The sequence below is a fragment of the Rhinoraja longicauda genome, chromosome 33 (genome assembly GCF_053455715.1).
Source record: "Rhinoraja longicauda isolate Sanriku21f chromosome 33, sRhiLon1.1, whole genome shotgun sequence".
Taxonomy (NCBI): domain Eukaryota; kingdom Metazoa; phylum Chordata; class Chondrichthyes; order Rajiformes; family Arhynchobatidae; genus Rhinoraja; species Rhinoraja longicauda.
This window is the reverse complement of record NC_135985.1, coordinates 16,299,819-16,321,405: the sequence shown is the minus strand read 5'-3', so window position 1 is coordinate 16,321,405 and position 21,587 is coordinate 16,299,819. Positions and strand designations below refer to the sequence as shown.

At 45.4% G+C, this 21,587-nt stretch overlaps 1 protein-coding gene across 1 annotated transcript in view; it reads left to right on the top strand.

Moving 5' to 3' along the window:
* adamts7 (a disintegrin-like and metallopeptidase (reprolysin type) with thrombospondin type 1 motif, 7) overlaps window positions 1–21,587 on the top strand; it is a 140,988-nt gene that overhangs the window by 71,416 nt on the left and 47,985 nt on the right. The window contains exons 12-16 of the mRNA XM_078427091.1: window positions 672–841; window positions 1,328–1,461; window positions 6,752–6,872; window positions 7,806–8,050; window positions 16,223–16,364. Coding sequence (XP_078283217.1) covers window positions 672–841; window positions 1,328–1,461; window positions 6,752–6,872; window positions 7,806–8,050; window positions 16,223–16,364 — 812 coding nt within the window. The remainder of the gene's footprint in view (window positions 1–671; window positions 842–1,327; window positions 1,462–6,751; window positions 6,873–7,805; window positions 8,051–16,222; window positions 16,365–21,587) is intronic.

Below are 21,587 nucleotides of genomic sequence, written 5' to 3'. Positions count from 1 at the left end.
GGGCAACACATTGCACTCAGTTTATGATGTCTGATTCATATGTTAGCTTAGAGGAGGTTCGTGTCTGAAATGGTGGTGGAGGCAGAATCCTTTCACACAGTTGAAGAGGCTGTGGGAAACTCCCCCTCCCATTCCCAGTCTGACCTTTCTGTCATGGGCCTCCTCCAGTGCCATAGTGAGGCCCACCGGAAATTGGAGGAACAGCACCTCATATTTCGCCTGGGCAGTTTGCAGCCCAGTGGTATGAACATCGACTTCTCCAACTTTAGATAGTTCCTCTGTCCCTCTCTTCCTCTCCCCCTTCCCAGATCTCCCTCTATCTTCCTGTCTCCACCTATATCCTTCCTTTGTCCCGCCCCCCCCTGACATCAGTCTGAAGAAGGGTCTCGACCCGAAACGTCACCCATTCCTTCTCTCCTGAGATGCTGCCTGACCTGCTGAGTTACTCCAGCATTTTGTGAATAAATACCCACAGTTGAAGAGTATGTGTGGAGGGGAACACTTGCACTGTAACCAGCAGGCCGAGGGACCAGGGGGTGCGATGTGGAATTGCTGGTCCATTTTGGCAAACATTGGTTTGGATCGTAAATCCCATGGTTTCTATGTAGTTGCTACCACTAACACACGAAAGCAAGAATGAATTCTACTCTGTGGATCTCTCTCGTTTTCAGGCCCAAGTATGGTGGCTCGTACTGCCTCGGGGAGAGGAAGAGATTCAGAATCTGCAACACCAAGGCGTGCGTCTCAGACGTGCCGACCTTCCGTCAGATGCAATGCAGTGAGTTTGACACCATGCCGTACAAAGGGAAACTGCATAAATGGATTCCCGTCCTCAGCAGGTGTAAGTCCATCGTTTGTTGGTTGTATTTACTGGCGTGCTTTGTGATTTTTTTTCACCTATTACTACTTTGATGGATTGATTGATGTAATATCCATCACCTTATAATGATGATCCCAGTTTTGGATTCCCTTACAAGCGAAACATTTTCTCCACGTCTGCCCTATCGAGCCCCATCAGAACTTTGAAAGACCTCCATTCACTCATCCCACACCCACCTCGTTAATCTTGTTTATCCTTGTTGCAGTCCCACTGTTTCCTTTTTAGGCCAGAACTTTGCAGAGTTTTTCCAAGTACTGGAATTCGTGCCAAGTTTAACTTTAGTAACTTCAGTTTCAGAGTTTGGGCTTTCAACCTCTGGTTTACCAAAAACATACATGCAATCTGGTAGAAAGCTACTGAAAGTGGTTGAAGATCTTTAATAAGTGTCAATAAGTTGAATCACTGGAGTTGCTTTCATTTTTCCCGTGGTGTGACTGTGTCCCCCAGTTAATCCCTGCGAGCTGCATTGCCGACCTGTTGATGGTTATTTCTCGGAGAAGATGTTGGATGCTGTGATAGACGGGACACCATGCTTTGAGGGGAACACCAGCCGTGACATATGCATCAATGGAATTTGCAAGGTACGGTCTCATTTCAAGGCTCTTGGTGTCGTGTCTCGATATGGAGGAACATGCTGGGACCCTGTTGGGCAGGAGAGTCACACAGTGTGATTGCTATGTAAGAACAACAATGACACTGACTGCAACAAGCAAGCTGTCAGAAGGTGACAGACACAATATATGTATAGGTTAGAAATCGAAACAGAAAAAGCAGCATCAACGGGATAAGGAACAGTCGATGATTCTGGTCATATGTAGATTAGTTGTTACTCCCATATAAACCACTATCTTTTTTTAAAGTTAGCTGAATAGGGTTATGGGGAACTGGTACCGGAGAGGAGGTGAGGCAGGCCTAGCTCATCGTTGATGGCAGGGCAGGCTTGAGGAGTTTGGTGGCCTACTCCTGTTCCTATTTCCTTGTGTTCATGTGCATTTGAGTGGGACAATTGTTCCATTTATACTTCGGTGCATCAGTAATATGGGCCACGGTGGCACAGCGGTAGAGTTACCGCCTTACAGCGCGTGCAGCGCCAGAGTCCCAGGTTCGATCCCGACTACAGGTGCTGTCTTTACGGAGTTTGTACATTCTCCCCGTGACCGCGTGGGTTTTCTCCGATATCTTCAGTTTCCTCCCACACTCCAAAGACGTACAGGTATGTTGTAGGTTAATTGGCTTGGTGTATGTGTAAATTGTCCCTAGTGTGTTTAGGGTGGCGCTAATGTGCGGGGATCGCTGGTCGGTGCGGACTCAGTGGGCCAAAGGGTCAGTTTCCACGCTGTATCTCTAAATTAAACTAAGTTAAATTAAACACAATAGCATGAATTCCAGTTTTTCAATAATAATCCTGATAGCTTCCAAGAGAACGGAAAGATCAATATAGTTTAAGGCAAGTTATGAATCGGAAATAGCAGCAATCAAGTCAAGTCGAGTCTGTTGTCATATGTGGTGAGGTATAGGTACAATGAAGAACTTGTTTGCAACAGCATCACAGGCACACAGACGCAAACTCTCAAAACAGAAAATTACACACAAATTGCACGTAAAATTCTGCACGCCAGTAAAAAGAAACAGGACTGTGCAAAAAAAAACCCTGGACATTAGTGCAAAATACAATTGAAGTAATAAGTCAGTGATAGTACAAGGGGAGGTTCCTGCTATTGAGGTAGGATTAGTGATTTGTGGGTTGGTTCACAAACCTGTGTGGGAAGGAACTGCAGATGCTGGTATACCCTGAGGATTGACACAAAATGCTGGAGTAACTCAGCGGGTCAGGCAGCATCTCTGGGGAAAAGGAATGAGTGATGTTTCGAGTCGAGAGCCTTCTTCAGTCTGAGAGGTTCTCGAACCTTATAGTTGTAGGAAAGTAACTGTTCCTGAACCTGATCATTTAGGCTTCTGTACCTCCTGCCCTGTGATAGCAGCGAGAAGAGGGCATGGTGAGGATCCATGATAACAGATGTCACCTTCCAAGGCTTTTCACAACCAGCCAAAGTCTTTTAAAGTACAGTCACTACTGCAATTTGCAACCTTGCTAATCAGTTTGTACACAGCAGGCTCCCAATAAAAAACAATGTCACAAAGACAACTGATACTGAGACTTCTAGACCCCTGACGTGAAACTTTGAGTTACTGAAGATGTGTTTTAAAGCCTCTTTGAAATCGTTACTGTTAAGGAGTTGGAGTTCCTTTTCTGAATCGAGTGACAGCAGAATTAAAATTCTCAGGGACTCCGTGCTAAAGAAGTACTTTTGATTTTTAGAAAAGCGCAGATGCGATAACACCAGCAGTCTGGCGAGTCAGAACCCCTGTAGGAGCCTATTTACCGGGCGTTGTTGGCCTGAAGATCAGCTGAATTGTTCAGTAACTCTATATCGAGTTAGCAAGAATATAGAGTTTCCTCCCACACTCCAAAGACGTACAGGTATGTTGTAGGTTAATTGGCTTAGTTTAATTTAGAGATACAGCGCGGAAACTGGCCCTTTGGCCCACTGAGTCTACACCAACCAGCGATCCCTGCACATTAGCGCCACCCTAAACACACTAGAGACAATTTACACATACACCAAGCCAATTAACCTACAACATACCTGTACGTCTTTGGAGTGTGGGAGGAAACTCTATATTCTTGCCACTTAGGTCTGTGGACATGGTGCTAAACTGAAGCAAGTGACTGACTGTGGACACAATGCTAATCTGGGAAGTACAATGACCTTCCTTCAGTATCACTTGGATTCCTGGAATTCCCTCCTCAATAACACTACGTGAGTACGCTCACCACAAGGATGGCAGAGGTTCAGGAAGCCAATGGGAGTGGGGGGGCACAATGAGGCATTTAGTAGCATTGGAATCTCACTACTACATCTACTCAACTTCGATCCTGACCTCATTGCTATCCTGTTATCATCTCCCCCTTCACCCTTGGTCTCTATTTCTATCCTTCTCTCCCCTACCTGACTCTTCTCTGTGTCAATCCCTTCTCACCTGCACCTACCTATCACTTGCCAGCTCTTACCCCACCCTCTCCTTGCACTTCTACCCACCAGCCATCTCCCCTCAGTTCCACCTGTCTGAAGCAGGGCCCCGACCTGTAAGATTTGAGAAGTTTTCCCTCATTCTGCAATCAACACCAAACCAAAGAGCTGCAGTTTGGACATTTTAAATGGGAGACTGGGGCTGATAGCGGACAACGGCTGCGGTCAGTTATACCAAGGGATGTCACAATCTGTGGGTCCTAAAATGGCCGCAGGACCTCGTGACCAGCCACAAGAACAAAAACCTTACAGCCCAGTCTCTAGGTTTCTGCAAAGCCACGGCCAGAACAATGGATGGGTATTGGCCATGCAGAAACCTGCGAAACCAGGTCGAAGTCCAGACACTGGGGCGCTGACATCAGCATACTCACAATGCCCCAAGCCGACCTACACAGTTAATCTCGTTAAGGGGGCACAATAGCCCATAGAACACTACCTGGTAGGTGATGGGAAACCAGTTAAACCCATCACCTCGCAACGAAATACCAATTAATACTGTCTGGCCATCCCCGGTACCCCCGGACATAAGCGCAGATCAGAGAGAAAACTCATACATATCTTTTAAACAAAGAGATCCCAAGATCTGGCGGGAGATAAGACGGGTCAGAATAGTATAACTGGCCACGAGCCTTGCTCTGATCACTTGACCAGGCCGCGCACACTGGTTCCCCGTGAGTGGTTCGACCCACTCACCCCTTACGGTTCTAGACACTGGACTTAGATGCAGGAGCGTTTATAGTGCAGAAAAATTCAACCAGACCAGATTTGAAGACCAGGGTTTAAATGGAAAAGGTTTTTATTGAGCACTTGGGACCATTGTCCATGAATACTTATACAGTTTAAAGCTCGGCGCAGAAACCCCTTGCAGACCCAAATGTCTTCTGCCCGTTTTCTTCCCCAGATGCAGCCTAACCCACTAAGTTCCTCCAGCAGTCTGTTTTGCTCTCACTATGGATATTGGTTACCGAGCCCTGTCACTTTATTCATCTGCGAACCACTCTGTAGATATGGAACTGTTAAGGTCAAATGTTGGCTGTGACTTTCATTCACTGGGATATTTTCATTATAGATTTGCACAATGGAACAAAATATAACAACCAATTCCAGGTACAAGAACCACCACCATGACACTTATCAGGGAAACAGTCAGAGCATTTCAGCCCATCATCGAGGAGTGTTATGCAGGGAAAGTTGTCAAAATTAACAAGTACAGCTAATTGAGGAATGCCTGTTAACCAGGAGGTCATATAGAGGACAGCTGTTCATCGCTTGTAAACTGTAGGTTCCTGCTGAGGAGGCAATTCTGGATTTTTTTCAATTTTCCCTGAAAATTCTGAACAGCAACTGTGGGCATTGGATACATGGTAAATCCAAAAATGTTTTAATAATATAGAGATGACACACAAATACATAGTATATCAGCCAGAGTATTTTACTTTAAAGTTGTTCCCTCATCAAAAGCAATATCTCAGCTGAACTTTGTAGTTGCGAGGCGTAGATTATTTCTGAATCCTTGTGAATGCTTCAGTAATCGTGGGGGGGCCTTTGTCCCAGATCAGGCTGCAACTTAGGGGAAGAGCATTACCCGAGTGCTAATGTCACAGACGAGCGACTGTGCTGGCTGCTGCCTGCACTCACTCCATGGTCAGTGAAAGTCGCGTGAAAATCCTTCCACTCTTAACTGGTCAGCAACTGAAAAAATTATAAGTGATTTATTTTAAACGCAACCGAGTTTTTGACACAATGCAATCAGTGGCATTAATTTAGCGTGTGAGGTGTCTGTAAAAATGAGGTTCACTATAGTGAGAATATTTTGGATATTGGATCATCACGGGAATGAGTAACGGGTTATTTGTCTAACTGATAAGGCTGGCATAACAAGGCAGGAGTGTGTTTCCAATCCAGCTACTGCATGCAGGCTCTGTTTTGATTGTCTTTGTCCCATGAAACAAGGTTCATTTTGCAGAGCTTAACTGCTTACTGCAAAGTGTTGTTTAATGTGTAGTAAGAACAGCATGAAAGAGCTTTCTCATCCGAGCAGCCCACACACTGTCGAAGGTGGCAGTTATCAGTCTGAATTCTGGATTGTACATCTGACACGTGGGTTCAGTTCAGCATTGTGTCCCAGGTCAGTCACTTGTTTCAGTTTAGTATTGTGTCCCGGGTCAGTCACTTGGTTGACTCCATCACTTTAGAATTTAATTAATTGGAAATGCTTCACAGAGAACTGTGTTGATTCTGGTGATAAGCGCCCATTAAACCATCTCACCTGAGCTAACCGATGAGAAGGAGCAAAGATGCACCCACTTTTAACAAATTAAATTACCCGATCAAAAAGTTATTACATTTAAATGAAAAATTGTAACATTACACTATTATTAAGTTTGTCTGTTGGAACAAATAGTGTGGGATCATTGAGGAAAAGTAAGTTGTTTTTAACTAGAGTCACAGTCATAAAGTTATACAGCGCAGAAACAAGCCCTTCAGCCCAACTTATCCATGCTGGTCAAGGTGCCTGCCTGACCTAATCCCATTTTGGCCCATATCCCTCTAAACCATTCCAGCTATTACAATATTTGTACTGAGAGCTCCTCGGGCAGTTCATTCCTCGTACCCACCAACCTCTGTGAGAAAAAGGTGCACCTTCAGAACCCTTTATTTCTTTCCCCTTTCACTTTAAATATTTTCCTCTAGTTTTAAACTCCTACACGGGGGGAAGTTAATTTGATATAAAACTCAAGAGAACACTTTGTTCTGACTCTAATTCTTCATTTTGCAGAATGTAGGTTGTGATTATGAGATTGATTCCAATGCTGTGGAAGATCGTTGTGGAGTCTGCCAGGGCAATGGCTCTACCTGTGAGACAGTGAAAAAGACATTCGACAAAAGCGAAGGACTGGGTAAGACTATTCTGCACTAGCAGTTGCTTTGCATCTTTCACCTGGTGAGATGTCCCACGGCATTTCAGAAGAGGGTGCCTGGATTAAAGGTGTTTTTCTGCATTGTTTCAAGATAAGGCATGAGATGAGGAGAAATGTATTCACTCAGTGAATCTTTGGAATTCTCACCCCAAAAGAGCAGTGGATGCTCAATCCTTGAGTAAATTATGGCTACGGTCAATGCATTTTTAAACTAGGGGAATCAAGGGTTTATGGGGAAGGGGCAGGAAACTGGAATTTTAATATCATTTGAGCCAATTTGAATGTGTCCAACCCCACCATAGCCAATCCGAACATGCCCAACCCATGCACAGCCAATCTGAGTCCAACGTGACCCTGAGGAAGTACTCAAACTGGACCAACAATTGACATAAATATAACAACCTCAAACATGCTTCTGATCAATTGGAGGATGAAACACCAAGTACTAATTAAGAACAGAGGATGTGTGAGTTCACACTGGGCAGATGAGGAACTGAACTGGGCTGTCGTGACCTGACTTAAACCTGGACCCAAATGTTTTAACAGAACAATAATCCAACTTGAGCCAAAGCCGACACAAGTAGACATGTACTGTCAGGCTCGAGTTGGCCTCGATCGAATGGAAATTGAACAAAGATGATAGCAGTGAAAGCCAGTGTGATGGAGAGCTGTGGGAGTAAGGCTGTCTACTCTCCCTGGAATGCCAGGAGGTGGGAGTTGACCTCCTGGATGCTTCTTTCAGAAGGAAAACCACTTCGAGAAATGCAATGTTTTGAATGTATATTAGTTCAAGTAATGCTGGAAGGGGGTTCCACAATGCTGCTTGGCTTTCAGAGACCATTGGAGGGGGAGGGCATGGAATTAAATCTTGAGAAATGCGTCCACTAACCCTCCATCTGTTCTCACCTGCAGGCTATGTCGACATTGGTCTGATTCCTGAAGGTGCCCGAGAGATCCGAATCGAAGAGGTAGCTGAAGCAGGAAATTTTCTGGCTTTGCGGAGCGATGATCCTGAGAAGTATTTCCTAAATGGCGGCTGGATAATCCAGTGGAATGGAGACTACAAAGTGGCTGGGACAACATTCACCTATGAACGAAATGGAAACCTAGAGAACTTGACCTCACCAGGTCCGACCAAGGAGCCAGTGTGGATTCAGGTAATTTATTTTGCTCCTCTGTCATTTAACCCTGAACCATGTGATAGTTACCCCAGAACCAGCCTTTACTAAACCACATGGAGAACAGCACACATCCCTTGTTGCTTTATTATAAAAACGAGCTAGCGATCTGGTCAGGGCATTAAAAAAATAGACTTGCAAGCTGGTACCAAATTTGAAAAGCTGCATCCAACAGGAAAGAGTAAACTGGGTCCACCATCTCTTGAAAAGAGAAGGTTGAGGGGCAAGACTTCTTGCCCCACAGTGGCAAAGCAGCAGAGTTGCTGCCTTACAGCGCCAGAGACCCAGGTTCGATCCTGACCCTGGGTGCTGTCTGTGTGCAGTTTGCACATTCTCCCTGTGGCTACACGGGTTTTCTCCAGGTGCTCCAGTTTCCGCCCCCATTACAAAGACGTGCAATTTTAAGATGAGAAAACATTTCTTCACACAGAGAGTGGTGAGTCTGTGGAATTCTCTGCCACAGAAGGTAGTTGAGGCCAGTTCATTGGCTATATTTAAGAGGGAGTTAGATGTGGCCCTTGTGGCTAAAGGGATCAGGGGGTATGGAGAGAAGGCAGGTACAGGTTACTGAGCTGGATGATCAGCCATGATCATATTGAATGGCGGTGCAGGCTCGAAGGGCCGAATGGCCTACTCCTGCACCTATTTTCTATGTTTCTATGTTTCTATGTTTCTAAGACAAAAAGCCTTTAAAAATATGGAAGATTTTGGACGGTGGAGTTTCCAGTGGTTGCAAAACTAGTGTTAACTAATATAAGATACACGCGAAGAAATCAAGAACAAATTTGGAAGAAACGTTTTTATCAGGGAGTGGTGAAACGCCCAGTGTAAGTGAGTGGTGAAGTGATCAGTATGGATACACTTATGTTCAGGCTGAAGTGCCAACATTGGCAATTTGTTGTGTCCTCCTGTGCTATAAAATCATTGCCTTTCTTTATAACTTTAGAATGCCAGTTCATCCCAGAGGAAGCAGAGTGAACATTCTGGTTCTACACCTCAGTCTCAGTACCCTTGTTATTTCTTTAAGCAGAGTGAACTAACCAGCTTCACGGTTGGAGCTTGCTCTTGTGACTGAACTCGAGATCTAACTTAGATGGTAAAGTGAGAAGAAACATTCATCTCGTTGGGTCAGCCTTGAATGGGATCTTGCTGTGTGCTGATCATCGACCACAACTACCTTCTACTATGACATACATAGTAGAACGTAAATCTTTTTTTAATGTCTGGAAGTGCCAAACCTTTCCATGACAGGACTGATAGCTGTGTTAAGTGTAGGTGGTGAAAGAGGTCAAGAAGTTCGAATAATGGAGATCACCACAAGGTGTGAGTGAAGGTGGGGAGAGGTTGCGCATACAATGTGGTTGAATGTCGATTAGGACCTTACAAAGCTGAGGCCTCAAAGACCTTGAGAGCATCTGGGCACCACGTTGTAACTTATGATTTTGTTTATAAATACCTCTGCAGTTAAAAATGAGGAGATTCTTGCTCAAGTTGTCGAGGTGTTGCTTAAGTGCAACCCTGAAGGCCAATGGGCAACCTTTTGCTTCTCACCAAAGTCCTGCTTCATGTGGACACCACCATCCTGTTCTCAGTGGCTGTAGGAAGATTCAACGTTGTCTCACCACTGAGTCAGAAGCTTGTAGGTTTTACTTCCATTCCCGAGACTCGAGCACAAGGGTCCAGTGTGGCCTCACCAGTGCTACACGATTAGAGGAACTGTCCTTGGGTCTAGTGTTAAACTGAGACACTGTCTGCTCTCCTGAGTAGATGAAAATATCCCATGGCAATATTGTGAAGAAGAGGGAAGTTCTCCCTCATCTCCTGGTCAATATTGCCTCCCTCACTCTGATCACTAATATAGATCATCTGGTTGTTACCGTTTTATGGCACATCACATGCGCAGATTAAAAATCATAAACAGCTGATGCTGGAAATCTGAACTAAAAGGGAACATTTAGCAGGCCAGACAGCAACTGAGACAGTTCATGTTACAGATCTGAAGACTGACGAAGGGTCATCTGTTGTTTGTCACAGATGCTGCTTGACCTGCTGAGTGATTCTAGCGCTTTCTATTTCTCGTTTCAGATTCCCAGCATCCGCGGGTGTTGATTTTTGGCTACTCAACTATCAAATGCGGTTTATGTTAAAAAAAATAACAACATTTGAGTTGCTTTGATATTTGTTATTGTAATTGGAATTCTTGTGGTATTGGCCATGAAAAGTCAGGAAGGAGCAGATTCCCTGAGCCTGCTGGAGGTAGCGGCTGTACAGCTGTTGACGCCACATGTAATGGTCATAAGGTATTGGTGACAAGGGATAGGAGAATAATTAGGCCATTCTGTCCATCAAGTCTACTCCGCCATTCAATCATGGCTGATCTATCTCTCCCTCCTCACCCCATTCTCTTGCCTCCGCCCCACGACTCTACTAGTACTAATACTAGTACTAGTACTAATCAAGAATCTATCTATCTCTGTCTTAAAACTATCCACTGACTTTGCCTCCACAGTCTTCTGTGACAAAGAAGTCCTCAGATTCACCACCCTCTGATTAAAGAAATTTCTCCTCATCTACTTCCTAAAAGAACGTCCTTTAATTCTGAGGCTATGACCTCTAGTCCTAGACTCTCCCACTAGTGGAAACATCCTCTCCATCGTAATGGTGGGTCCAAGCAGCTGAAGTGGGACTGTGGTCAAGTCAAGTCAAATTTATTTGTCACATACACATACACGATGTGCAGTGAAATGAAAGTGGCAATGCCTGCGGATTGTGCACAAAAAAGAATTACAGTTACAGCATATAAATAAAGTTAATAAGTTACTAAAGTGTAGACAAAAATTTAGTCTCTGGGGTTATAAAAGTTGACAGTCCTGATGGCCTGTGGGAAGAAACTCCGTCTCATCCTCTCCGTTTTCACAGCGTGACAGCGGAGGCGTTTGCCTGACCGTAGCATCTGGAACAGTCCGTTACTGGGGTGGCAGAGGTCCCTCATGATCTTGCTTGCTCTGGATCTGCTGATGATCCCCTGCTAAGGAGTGTGTGAATGCATTGATCACATTCATTGTCAGTGACTCTGGAAGATGCTTCTGACAGCTTATCCCACTGGATGTGACATCTGCTGTTTAATGTCATGGGTACTGTATCTGCCAACTCCCCTGCTTTCCTAGCCCATGGTACACTGCCTTCACTGGCAGGAGGCTGGAATTACAGTGTGATGTTTACTTAGGAATTTATATTAAACATGCACACAGGAATCTGAGAGGATGAGAAAATGCACACAGATGGAACATCTTAGAAACTTAGAAAGAAACATAGAAAATAGGTGCAGGAGGAGGCCATTTGGCCCTTCGAGTCAGCACCGCCATTCATTGTGATCATGGCTGATCATCTACAATCAATAACCTGTGCCTGCCTTCTCCCCATATCCCTTGATTCCACTAGCCCCTAGAGCTCTATCTTTTAAATTCATCCAGTGAATTGGCCTCCACTGCCTTCTGTGGCAGAGAATTCCACAAATTCACAACTCTCTGGGTGAAAAAGTTTCTTCTCACCTCAGTTTTAAATGGCCTCCCCTTTATTCTTAGACTGTGTCCCCTGGTTCTGGACTCCCATTGGGAACATTTTGAATATTCTATGGGTGGATATTGGTCACAGAGACTCAACTACAAATTTGCAAGATCTTTTCCCAACAAATTAATTTATTTCCAGATCCTGCTATCATATGGGGTGATTTAACTCCTTGAGCCAGGCAGCTGTGTATTTGGCCAGCTACCTGCCTTGCTCCCTCTCCACCATAATCCTTTTTAAATTAATCTTATATCAAACGTCAGGAAGAACTGCTTCCTGACACTTTTCCCTTGTTCTGGACTCTGACCTTCCAGGTGAATTGGTTTCCTTAACTTGATTCTGTCAAAATGATTCATTATTCTGAGCTCCACAATTAGAACCCGCACACATGTGACAATCACAACAATTGGGCGCGGCATTAGGGATGGCGCAGCGGTAGAGTTGCTGCCTTACAACGCCAGGGACTCGGGTTCGATCTTGACTATGGGTGCTGTCTGCACAGAGTTTCTACCTTCTCTCCGTGACCTGCCTGGGTTTTCTCCAGGATCTCCGGCTTCCTCCCACACTCCAAAGATGTACAGGTTTGTTGGTTGATTGACTTGGTCTACTTGTGAATTGTCCCTTGTGCGTGTAGGATAGTGTTAGTGTGCGGGGATCGTTGGTCAGTGCGAAGGCCCTGTTTCCGCGCTGTATCTCTAAACTAAAAAAAGGATAAGTTAAGGGTATTGCAAGGACTACTTTGTTGTATCACAAGGACTACTTTGTTTGCCCATGTAGTAACATGTATATAAGTGAATCACAACAAAGGGTTGATTAAATTGTGAGGATTTGGGGATGGCTTGGGTTGGACATGTTCGGATTGGGCTGCATCTGTTGATTCAATATGCCAGTGAGAACGCTCTGAAACGGGTTGTGTTTTTTACTTCATAAGGAAATTAGAGGATATAGGACAGGCTGGGATGAAGGACGAGACAACAGATTTCCCTTGATATTAAATGCTAGAGCAGCCTTGAAATGCTTAGCTTCTGCTTCTGAAGGCACATCCGGCATAAAATAGGGTGTCAAACCACTTTAATAGTTGCAGAGAAATAATGTGGAGATTGGCTTGTGTTGAATGTGGCCTCTTACCTCCCAAGCGGGAGGGAGGAGCAGCATGTGGGCTTCAGATGTTGCCAAGAATCAATGAAACACAAGCAGATACATACACAGACTTGCATGCATTTGCACATATGCATTGGCACACATGCATTTGTGCACATGCATTGGCACACATACACTGGCACACATGCATTGGCACACATGCATTTGTACACATGCATTGGCACACATGCAATGGCACACATGCATTTGCACACATGCATTGGCACACATGCATTGGCACACACTCACTGCTGGCAATTTATATGATTTTGCAGGACTGTTTGTTTCCACTGATGTTTGTCAGTTGTCCAAAGCAATATCTGAAAATAAAGACTCTTGTGTTTGAGCCCAATCTCCCTGCGTGATTTACGATAGGGTTAGTTCCATCGCTCTGGCTGCCTCCCTGACTCAAGGACAACTCTTCCTGTTTGACACCATGATTCCACTCCCTGGGGAGGGAACGAACAGGAAACGTTTTGGGTCAGGTCCCTTCTCATTAAGAAGCTCGTCCTTAAATCTGAATAACGGTTCTGACCCGAAACCTTCCCCTAGTTGCCCAACCTTCCTGCTGAAGGAATCAAGCCCTACCAATTTAGAATCGATTTCTTATCATTTTACGATTAATTCTTGCCTCAACCTCCTCTTTTCCAAGGCAAGCAAAACTGTAGCTGAGTCAGACTGCTCTTGTAACTAAACTCCATCCCTGGTAAAATAATGGTAAACTTCTTTTGCAACTTCCTTGGTACCATCATCCTTGCTGAGGAATGATGATTAGAACTGTACCAGAGCATCAACACAGTATTTTCCTAGTTCCAACGTGACCTCTCTGCTTTAGGTTTAGGGTTTATTATTAGTGGCACAGTGAAAAGCTTTGCATGCTATCCAATCACATCAGATGATGCCATACATAAATGCAGGCAAGCCAAACTTAAGTGCAATAGCTAGAGCAAAAGGAAAGATACAGAATGTAGTTCCTCGTATGTTGCAAAACATACTTGGCTAATAAAGTATGATTATGATTATTATGTAGCGTAATGAATAGGATAGGTTTAGAGGGATATGAGTCAAACGCAGGCAAGTGGGATTAGTGTAGACGGGACATGTTGGTCGGTGTGAGCAAGCTGAGTCGAATGGCCTGGTTCCACACTGTGTGACTCTACGACTCTTTGACTCTATGTAACAGCTCCAGAGATAACGCTTAATGTCCGCAATGGCATAGAAGCGAATCAGAACTTACCCAAGCTTATGGAAGGACGGCTCAGGAGCCTGATTACAAGGGAAGAAGCTGTTCACAAATGCTCACAAATCCTTCAAGAAGAGACAATGATTCCATGTGCCTTCTCATCCACAGACAGGGAGCTTTACCAAGGTTATCCAATCCACCAATCAATGCAGAGTGAACACGGGAGTGAACAGTTACCACCCTGAATTATCAGGTTGCCATCTCACGTTTATGTAAAAACCACAGGTGCTTCCCAGGGGAACAATTAAACATCCTTTGGCTGAGACAGGAAATGAAGACTGGGAGATGTTTAGGGCGGCACGGTAGCGCAGCGGTAGAGATGCTGCTTTACAGCGAATGCAGCGCCGGAGACTCAGGTTCGATCCTGACTACGGGTGCTGCACTGTAAGGAGTTTGTACGTTCTCCCCGTGACCTGCGTGGGTTTTCTCCGAGATCTTCGGTTTCCTCCCACACTCCAAAGACGTACAGGTATGTAGGTTAATTGGCTGGGTAAATGTAAAAATTGTCCCTAGTGGGTGTAGGATAGTGTTAATGTATGGGGATCGCTGGGCGGCACGGACTTGGTGGGCCGAAAAGGCCTGTTTCCGGCTGTATATATATGATATGATATGATGATTAAGGAGTGTTTTAGGGAGGAATTCATGTATCTTAGCAGCTGAAGCCACAGTGACTAAACGAGGGAAAGTGCATGGAAAACAAAAGACACAAAGTGCTGGAGTAACTAACGAGTCAGGCAACATCCCAGGAGAACATGGACAGGTGACGTTGTGGGACTAAACCCTTCTTCAGACTGGGCAAGGGGCCAGACCCGTCACCTATCTGTGTTCTTGTGGGATGCTGTCTGACCCGCTGAGTTACCCCAGCACGTTGTGTCTTTTTCTTCCTTGCACTTTCCCTAGTTTGGATAGATATTGGGAAAGAGTGGGTCAAGGCCCTGGAGTAGAATGATAACACAGGTGAGATCTTTGAAGTTGAGGAGCTGTCAGTCTGGGAGACATTGGAGTTGGCAAGGACATGGGAGGTGGGTTGATGGGAAGTTCAGGTTACGGTGCAGACAGCTGTGCTCAGAGGGAGTGCTGGAGGTCAGGCTCTGATACTCCATCACCCAGGCCACCAAACCCCTTGCTGCCTCAGCTTCCAACTGAGAGGCTGGGATAGTTTGGCCTGGACTGTCAGTTTCAATCTAGGAGAAATACAAGACGTAGAAAAGAGAGAGCAATTCCAACCCGCTGGGATAACGTTCGCCCATTGTGCATGAGCTTTGCTTCTGCTGCTAGTCACACGGGAGCCAGGTCTAAAACTTCAGTTTCCTCGTATTTCTAAAGCCCGTGATTAAATAATTTCATGCAGTAATGGAGACACTTTCTCAGACCTCAAGAGAAGGAAAAAAAACAATTGTTTTCAGTGAAAGAACATTGGGGGCTGATTGATGTAGATAGTTTGTTACCTCCCTCTGAGCTTGTTCTCATCCCCCCCCCCCCCCCCCCCCCCCGCACACTGCAGGAACGAGCTGAAATTTGTCGCATCCCATCAGCCGTTGGATACGCGTCCCATTAAAAGTTGAAAACAAATGAACTCTGCCTTGGAGACAGTCTGACTGACGCAGTCTGAAGGAACAATAGGACTTGCTTTTCCACTGTCTTCGGCATTCCCAAAGCATTTTACAGCCCATGAACTTCCATTCAATCATTCCTCAACATGTCAGAAACATGACAGCTAATTTGCACACAGCAAGCTCCCGCAAGCAACAATATGATAAAGAACCAGACAAGCTGCTACAATGATGTTGCTCGAGGGATAAATATAGACTCCAAAGCGACCTCCCATGGATGTCTATGTTAAGGCGTTGCCTCCTTTTACCCACCCTCCGCTCCACTGCTTCCTCCACCGTGTCCCCTCCACCATCCCCTCCATGCCCTACTGAACAACCTCCCTCCATGACATCTTCTGTTCCTCAGTTTACCATCCCATCTCCCACTCCACCATCCTCCCCATGCCCTACTGAACAACATCCCTCCATGACATCTCCTGTTCCTCAGTTTACCATCCCATCTCCCACTCCACCATCCCCTCCATGCCCTACTGAACAACCTCCCTCCATGACATCTTCCATTCCTCAGTTTACCACCCCATCTCCCACTCCACCATCCCCTCCACGAACTCCTCCATGTTAACGGGTGTCTATGAATTGTTTTGGCAGCTGCTGTTCCAGGAGACAAACCCCGGTGTGCGCTTCGAATACACTGTTCGGCGGGACCTGGATGACGAGAATGAAATTCAGCCACCAGAGTTCTTCTGGCGTTACGGCCTGTGGACAGAGTGCTCCGCGACCTGTGGAGGTGGTGAGTGTCTCAATGCTTCCCAAAGTCAACCTGCCCAAACCCTTCACTCAATCTCCTGGTAAAGGGAGTAAAAGAAGGAATGGACATTTGTCCCAGATGCGTTACTGCCATTGAGGTACTTTATGAAATGCGGTCACTGTTCTAACATTGCACACACAACACCAATTTTATACACAGCGAGATCTCTCAAACGGTAATGTGTGTTTTGATTTAATTCATTCCAGGGAAGTGGGTTTCACAGGCTGAGTCAGCGTTTAATCGCCCATCCCCAAATGGCCTTGAGAAGTTGGCGGCGAGCTGTCTTCTTGAACCACTGCAGTCCTTGAGATGTGGGTATACACACAACACAGTGAGGAGGAAAGTTCCAGCATTCTGACCCAGCATCCAAGGGACAGCAATTTATTTCCAAATTCAGGAAAACACATAAAGCGCTGGAGTATCTCAACGGGTCTGGCAGCATCTCTGGAGACCCAAAACGTCACTCATCCATGTGCCCTTCAGAGATGCTGTCTGGCCCACTGAATTAATCCAGCCTTCTTTTTGTAAACCAGCATCTGCAGTTCCTTGTGTCTACATATTTCCAAGTCAAGATGGTGTGGCTTGGTGGGCAATTTGCAGATAGTGGTATTCCAATGCTTTTGCTCCCCTTGTCTCTCCAGCTGCTCGACATCTTGGGCTTGGAAGGTGCTGTCTAAGGAACCTTAAATAACCAAATAACCTTTATCATTGATGCTACTGTACCTACTAAATGCACCATGGTTTCTCGCCCTAACCTAAGTTCAGTCAGCATGGACATGATGGGCTGAAAGGCTTTATCTGTACTGTACTGTACGACTCCGAGACTCCTGTGCCACTTCGGCAGCGAAGGACATCTAACACATGGCAACATGTCCGCCCACTTGTTTCCCTCTATTCAATAACGGTTATTAAGGTACTGGTAGAAAGGCTCCAGGGAGGTTGAGGAGGATTTTTTACCCACCTTGCAGTGAAGTGGTTGGAAAGGTGGTGGAAGTAAAAGCCTTCACAGCACTGAGATTAACTGGGTTAATATGCTGGGTTTCCATCGGACAATGGGCCAAGAGTTAAGTGGAGTGAAGCAGGGTTGGTAGTGTGAGTTAAGTGAAATTGTTGCTATTGAGGGCGTGCAGTGTAGGTTTACTAGGTTAATTCCCGGAATGGCGGGACTGTCATATGTTGAAAGACTGGAGCGACTAGGCTTGTATACACTGGAATTTAGAAGGATGAGAGGGGATCTTATCGAAACATATAAGATTATTAAGGGGTTGGACACATTAGAGGCAGGAAACATGTTCCCAATGTTGGGGGAGTCCAGAACCAGGGGCCACAGTTTAAGAATAAGGGGTAGGCCATTTAGAACAGAGATGAGGAAAAACTTTTTCAGTCAGAGAGTTGTGAATCTGTGGAATTCTCTGCCTCAGACGGCAGTGGAGGCCAATTCTCTGAATACATTCAAGAGAGAGCTAGATAGAGCTCTTAAGGATAGCGGAGTCAGGGGGTATGGGGAGAAAGCAGGAATGGGGTACTGATTGAGAATGATCAGCCATGATCACATTGAATGGCGGTGCTGGCTCGAAGGGCCGAATGGCCTACTCCTGCACCTATTGTCTATTGTCTAGTGTCTAAATGAAGCAGGGTTGGTAGTGTGGACCAAACGGTCTACATCCATGCTGTAGATTGTTTTGATTCGATAAACGCACTCCATCCTAAATTGGAAATATATCATTGTCCATTAATCGCTGCTGGGTTTAAACCCTGGAGCTCCCTGCCCAATAGCGCTGTGGGAGCACCTTCACCATAGTATACTACAACGCCAGAGACCCGGGTTCAATCCTGGCCTCGGGTCCTGTCTGTGTGGAGTTTGCACGTTTTCTCTGTGACCGCATGGGTTTGCTCCGGGGTGCTCAGCTTTCCTCCCACATTCCAAAGATGTGCGGGTTTGGAGATCAATTAGCCACGAAAAAAAGCTGCCCCCAATATGTCGGCAGTGAATGAGAAACTGGAATAACATAGAAGCAGGACTGCAGTAGTTCCAAAGGTGTTCTCACCCATCTTCACAAGGTCTTGCCAGCAACATTCATATCCACAGAGTGCACTGAGTCCAGACCCATCAATGTGATTAACTCGTAAATGTGCTGTGAAAAGGCCAAACAGTCCATTCCGTTCACGAGCAATTAGGGATGGACAAGAAATTATAGCCATGGCCGACACATTCAGTGCTGAAAAAAGAATAAATAGATTAAAATAGGTCCTTCCAAATTCCTTCCGACTCAAGTTTCCAGATCAGCTTCCCTTGAAACTTCATCTAAATTTGAATTCCATGGAGCAAAATTTCCTGATGGCAACTTTTTAACGCCTTCTTCAAACAAAAGTGGTCAAATTAATCAGAAAGCTTGATTCAACATTGAAAGAAACTAATCATATAGTAACATGAGGCCAAACAAGAGGCTCTTGCAAGGGGGATGATCTGAATGATTGCCCACCTCCCCAGCAGGTTGTTTCAACATGGACAACAAAGATTATTAAAGCCTTCTTGTGTTCAGCCCTCCAGGCTGTTGTCTTAGTTTCCCGATCGTTATGCCTTAGATTTCAAACTTGATCCTGTATCCATTGACGCTTTATTTAGATAAGGACCCAAAAAGCTCGGGTTCCACAAGAGCTGTTGCTGTCGGAGCTCATTTATCATAGCTGTGGGTGGTCGTCTGTGCACTGCCTATTACCCCTTCCTTCTCTGCAAGACTGGCGAGTGGTGTAAGATAAAACCTCCACTTAATACAATGCAAAAATTAGTTTGGCTTAGGCTGCAAATGATACTGGATGACTCCCAGGAGAATGTGTAGTGCGGAAAGTTAACTCCCCTGCTCATAAGCCCTGCAGAAGTGAATCAACATGGATAAGGGGACAATTTTAATTCTCTCACCAGGTTATGCGAGAGTTAAAATGGGGCTGGCCAAAGATTTGCCACATTCTGCAAGGTTTACTAGTTTAATTCCCGGAATGGCGGGACTGTCGTATGTTGAAAGGCTGGAGCGATTGGGCTTGTATACACTGGAATTTAGAAGGATGAGGGGGGATCTTATTGAAACATATAAGATAATTAGGGGATTGGACACATTAGAGGCAGGAAACATGTTCCCAATGTTGGGGGAGTCCAGAACAAGGGGCCACAGTTTAAGAATAAGGGGTAGGCCATTTAGAACGGAGATGAGGAAGAACCTTTTCAGTCAGAGAGTGGTGAAGGTGTGGAATTCTCTGCCTCAGAAGGCAGTGGAGGCCAGTTCGTTGGATGCTTTCAAGAGAGAGCTGGATAGAGCTCTTAAGGATAGCGGAGTGAGGGGGTATGGGGAGAAGGCAGGAACGGGGACTGATTGAGAGTGATCAGCCATGATCGCATTGAATGGCGGTGCTGGCTCGAAGGGCTGAATGGCCTACACCTGCACCTATTGTCTATTGTCTATTGTCTATTGTCTATTGTTTAGAGGGAGATGAGTAAAAAACAGACACAAGTGGGCAAATGGGCTAGCTTAGATGGGCATCTTGGTCAGCATGGACAGGTTAGGCTGAAGGGCTTGTTTCCGTGCTGTCTGACTCTACGACAAGAGGACGGTGTAGAGATATTTCAGAGAGTTAGTCTGAAGGAGGCGATAGAGAGAAAGGATGGCGAGATTCTCATTGTGCAGCCTGACCTGTGCATATTGTTGGTACATAAACAGGAAGGTTTGAAGACATGTTCATCTCAGTGCGAGAACTCCCCTCAGAGTAGAGCATGTTGTTTTTAACCCGATCTCAAGTCACATTCCCCTCTCTGATACAGCACAAACCCTTTGACTGATAATGGCTGAGAATCAGTGGGAGTGTGAATCAGCTGTTCACCAATGTTACTCAAGCCTTTTGGCATTTCATAGCCGTTACTTCTAAAGCAGTGAAAGCAAAGTCCTGCCAAGTGTTCTCTCTGTGGATCTCAGCTCAAGCAGCTTTGTCCCTTTGTAAGTAAGGCAGCATATGTCCCAGTGTGGAAGTTAGCACCAAGGCCCATGCTCAGATTATGACCATGACGATGTGAAATTCAAAACCTTCCCATTCCTCCGACCCCCAGAAGCTGTGATTTTTGCCACTGGCATCGGGTCTATATTTTCTTTGGATTTCACGCCCATTAGAAATGTTGAGAAGCCGGGAACAGATTAACTGCTGGAGAGACCACAGTTGGGGAATTGTGCGAAGTTCAGAACCATTCTTTCAGAATCATGTAATAGCAAAAGTATTTTTGAAAAGCCTTCAGGAGACTTCGTCCTACGCTGCTGGCAGGGTTACGTAAAGAGAAGTAGGAATGTTGGTCATTATATGGGCGGCACGGTAGCGCAGCGGTAGAGTTGCTGCTTTACAGCGAATGCAGCGCCGGAGACTCAGGTTCGATCCTGACTACGGGTGCTGCACTGTAAGGAGTTTGTACGTTCTCCCCGTGACCTGCGTGGGTTTTCTCCGAGATCTTCGGTTTCCTCCCACACTCCAAAGACGTACAGGTATGTAGGTTAATTGGCTGGGTAAATGTTTAAAAAAATTGTCCCTAGTGGGTGTAGGATAGTGTTAATGTACGGGGATCGCTGGGCGGCACGGACTTGGTGGGCCGAAAGGGCCTGTTTCCGGCTGTATATATATGATATGATATGATATGATATGATATGATAATACTACTTGTGCAAAAAAACCAACAAAAATACCCAAGGTCCTTGATGCAACCAAAGACAGTCCATAGAATTCATTGTGCTTGAGGTGTTTCAGGAGATTCTCGTGGCTGTTTTTTAAGGGTGGGCTTATTCTGTCAGTTTATTTGAAATATATAACATTTTGAGAGGACGTGGTGAGGTAGATGTTGGGAGGGTGAAAATTTAGATCTAACGGGCAAAGTTCCAGAATTAGATATTGCTCTTTTAAGTCAGAATGGGTGATTTCTTCATTCGAAGGCTCTTCCACAAATAATTGTACGTATTGAGACATAGCCAAGGCCAGGAGGGACAGAGTTTTGGATATAGGGGAGCCAAGGGTTCTGGAGATCGGAGAGGAAAGCTCCGAGGCCAAGATTATATCTGCCATGATCTTATGGAATGACAAAGTAACCCTAGGTTACATCAAGGTTCTGTTGCTGAGAGCTGTTCGTGACTAGAACAGTTTGCAAGTTGGAAAGGTGACCACAACCCAAGTTCCCAC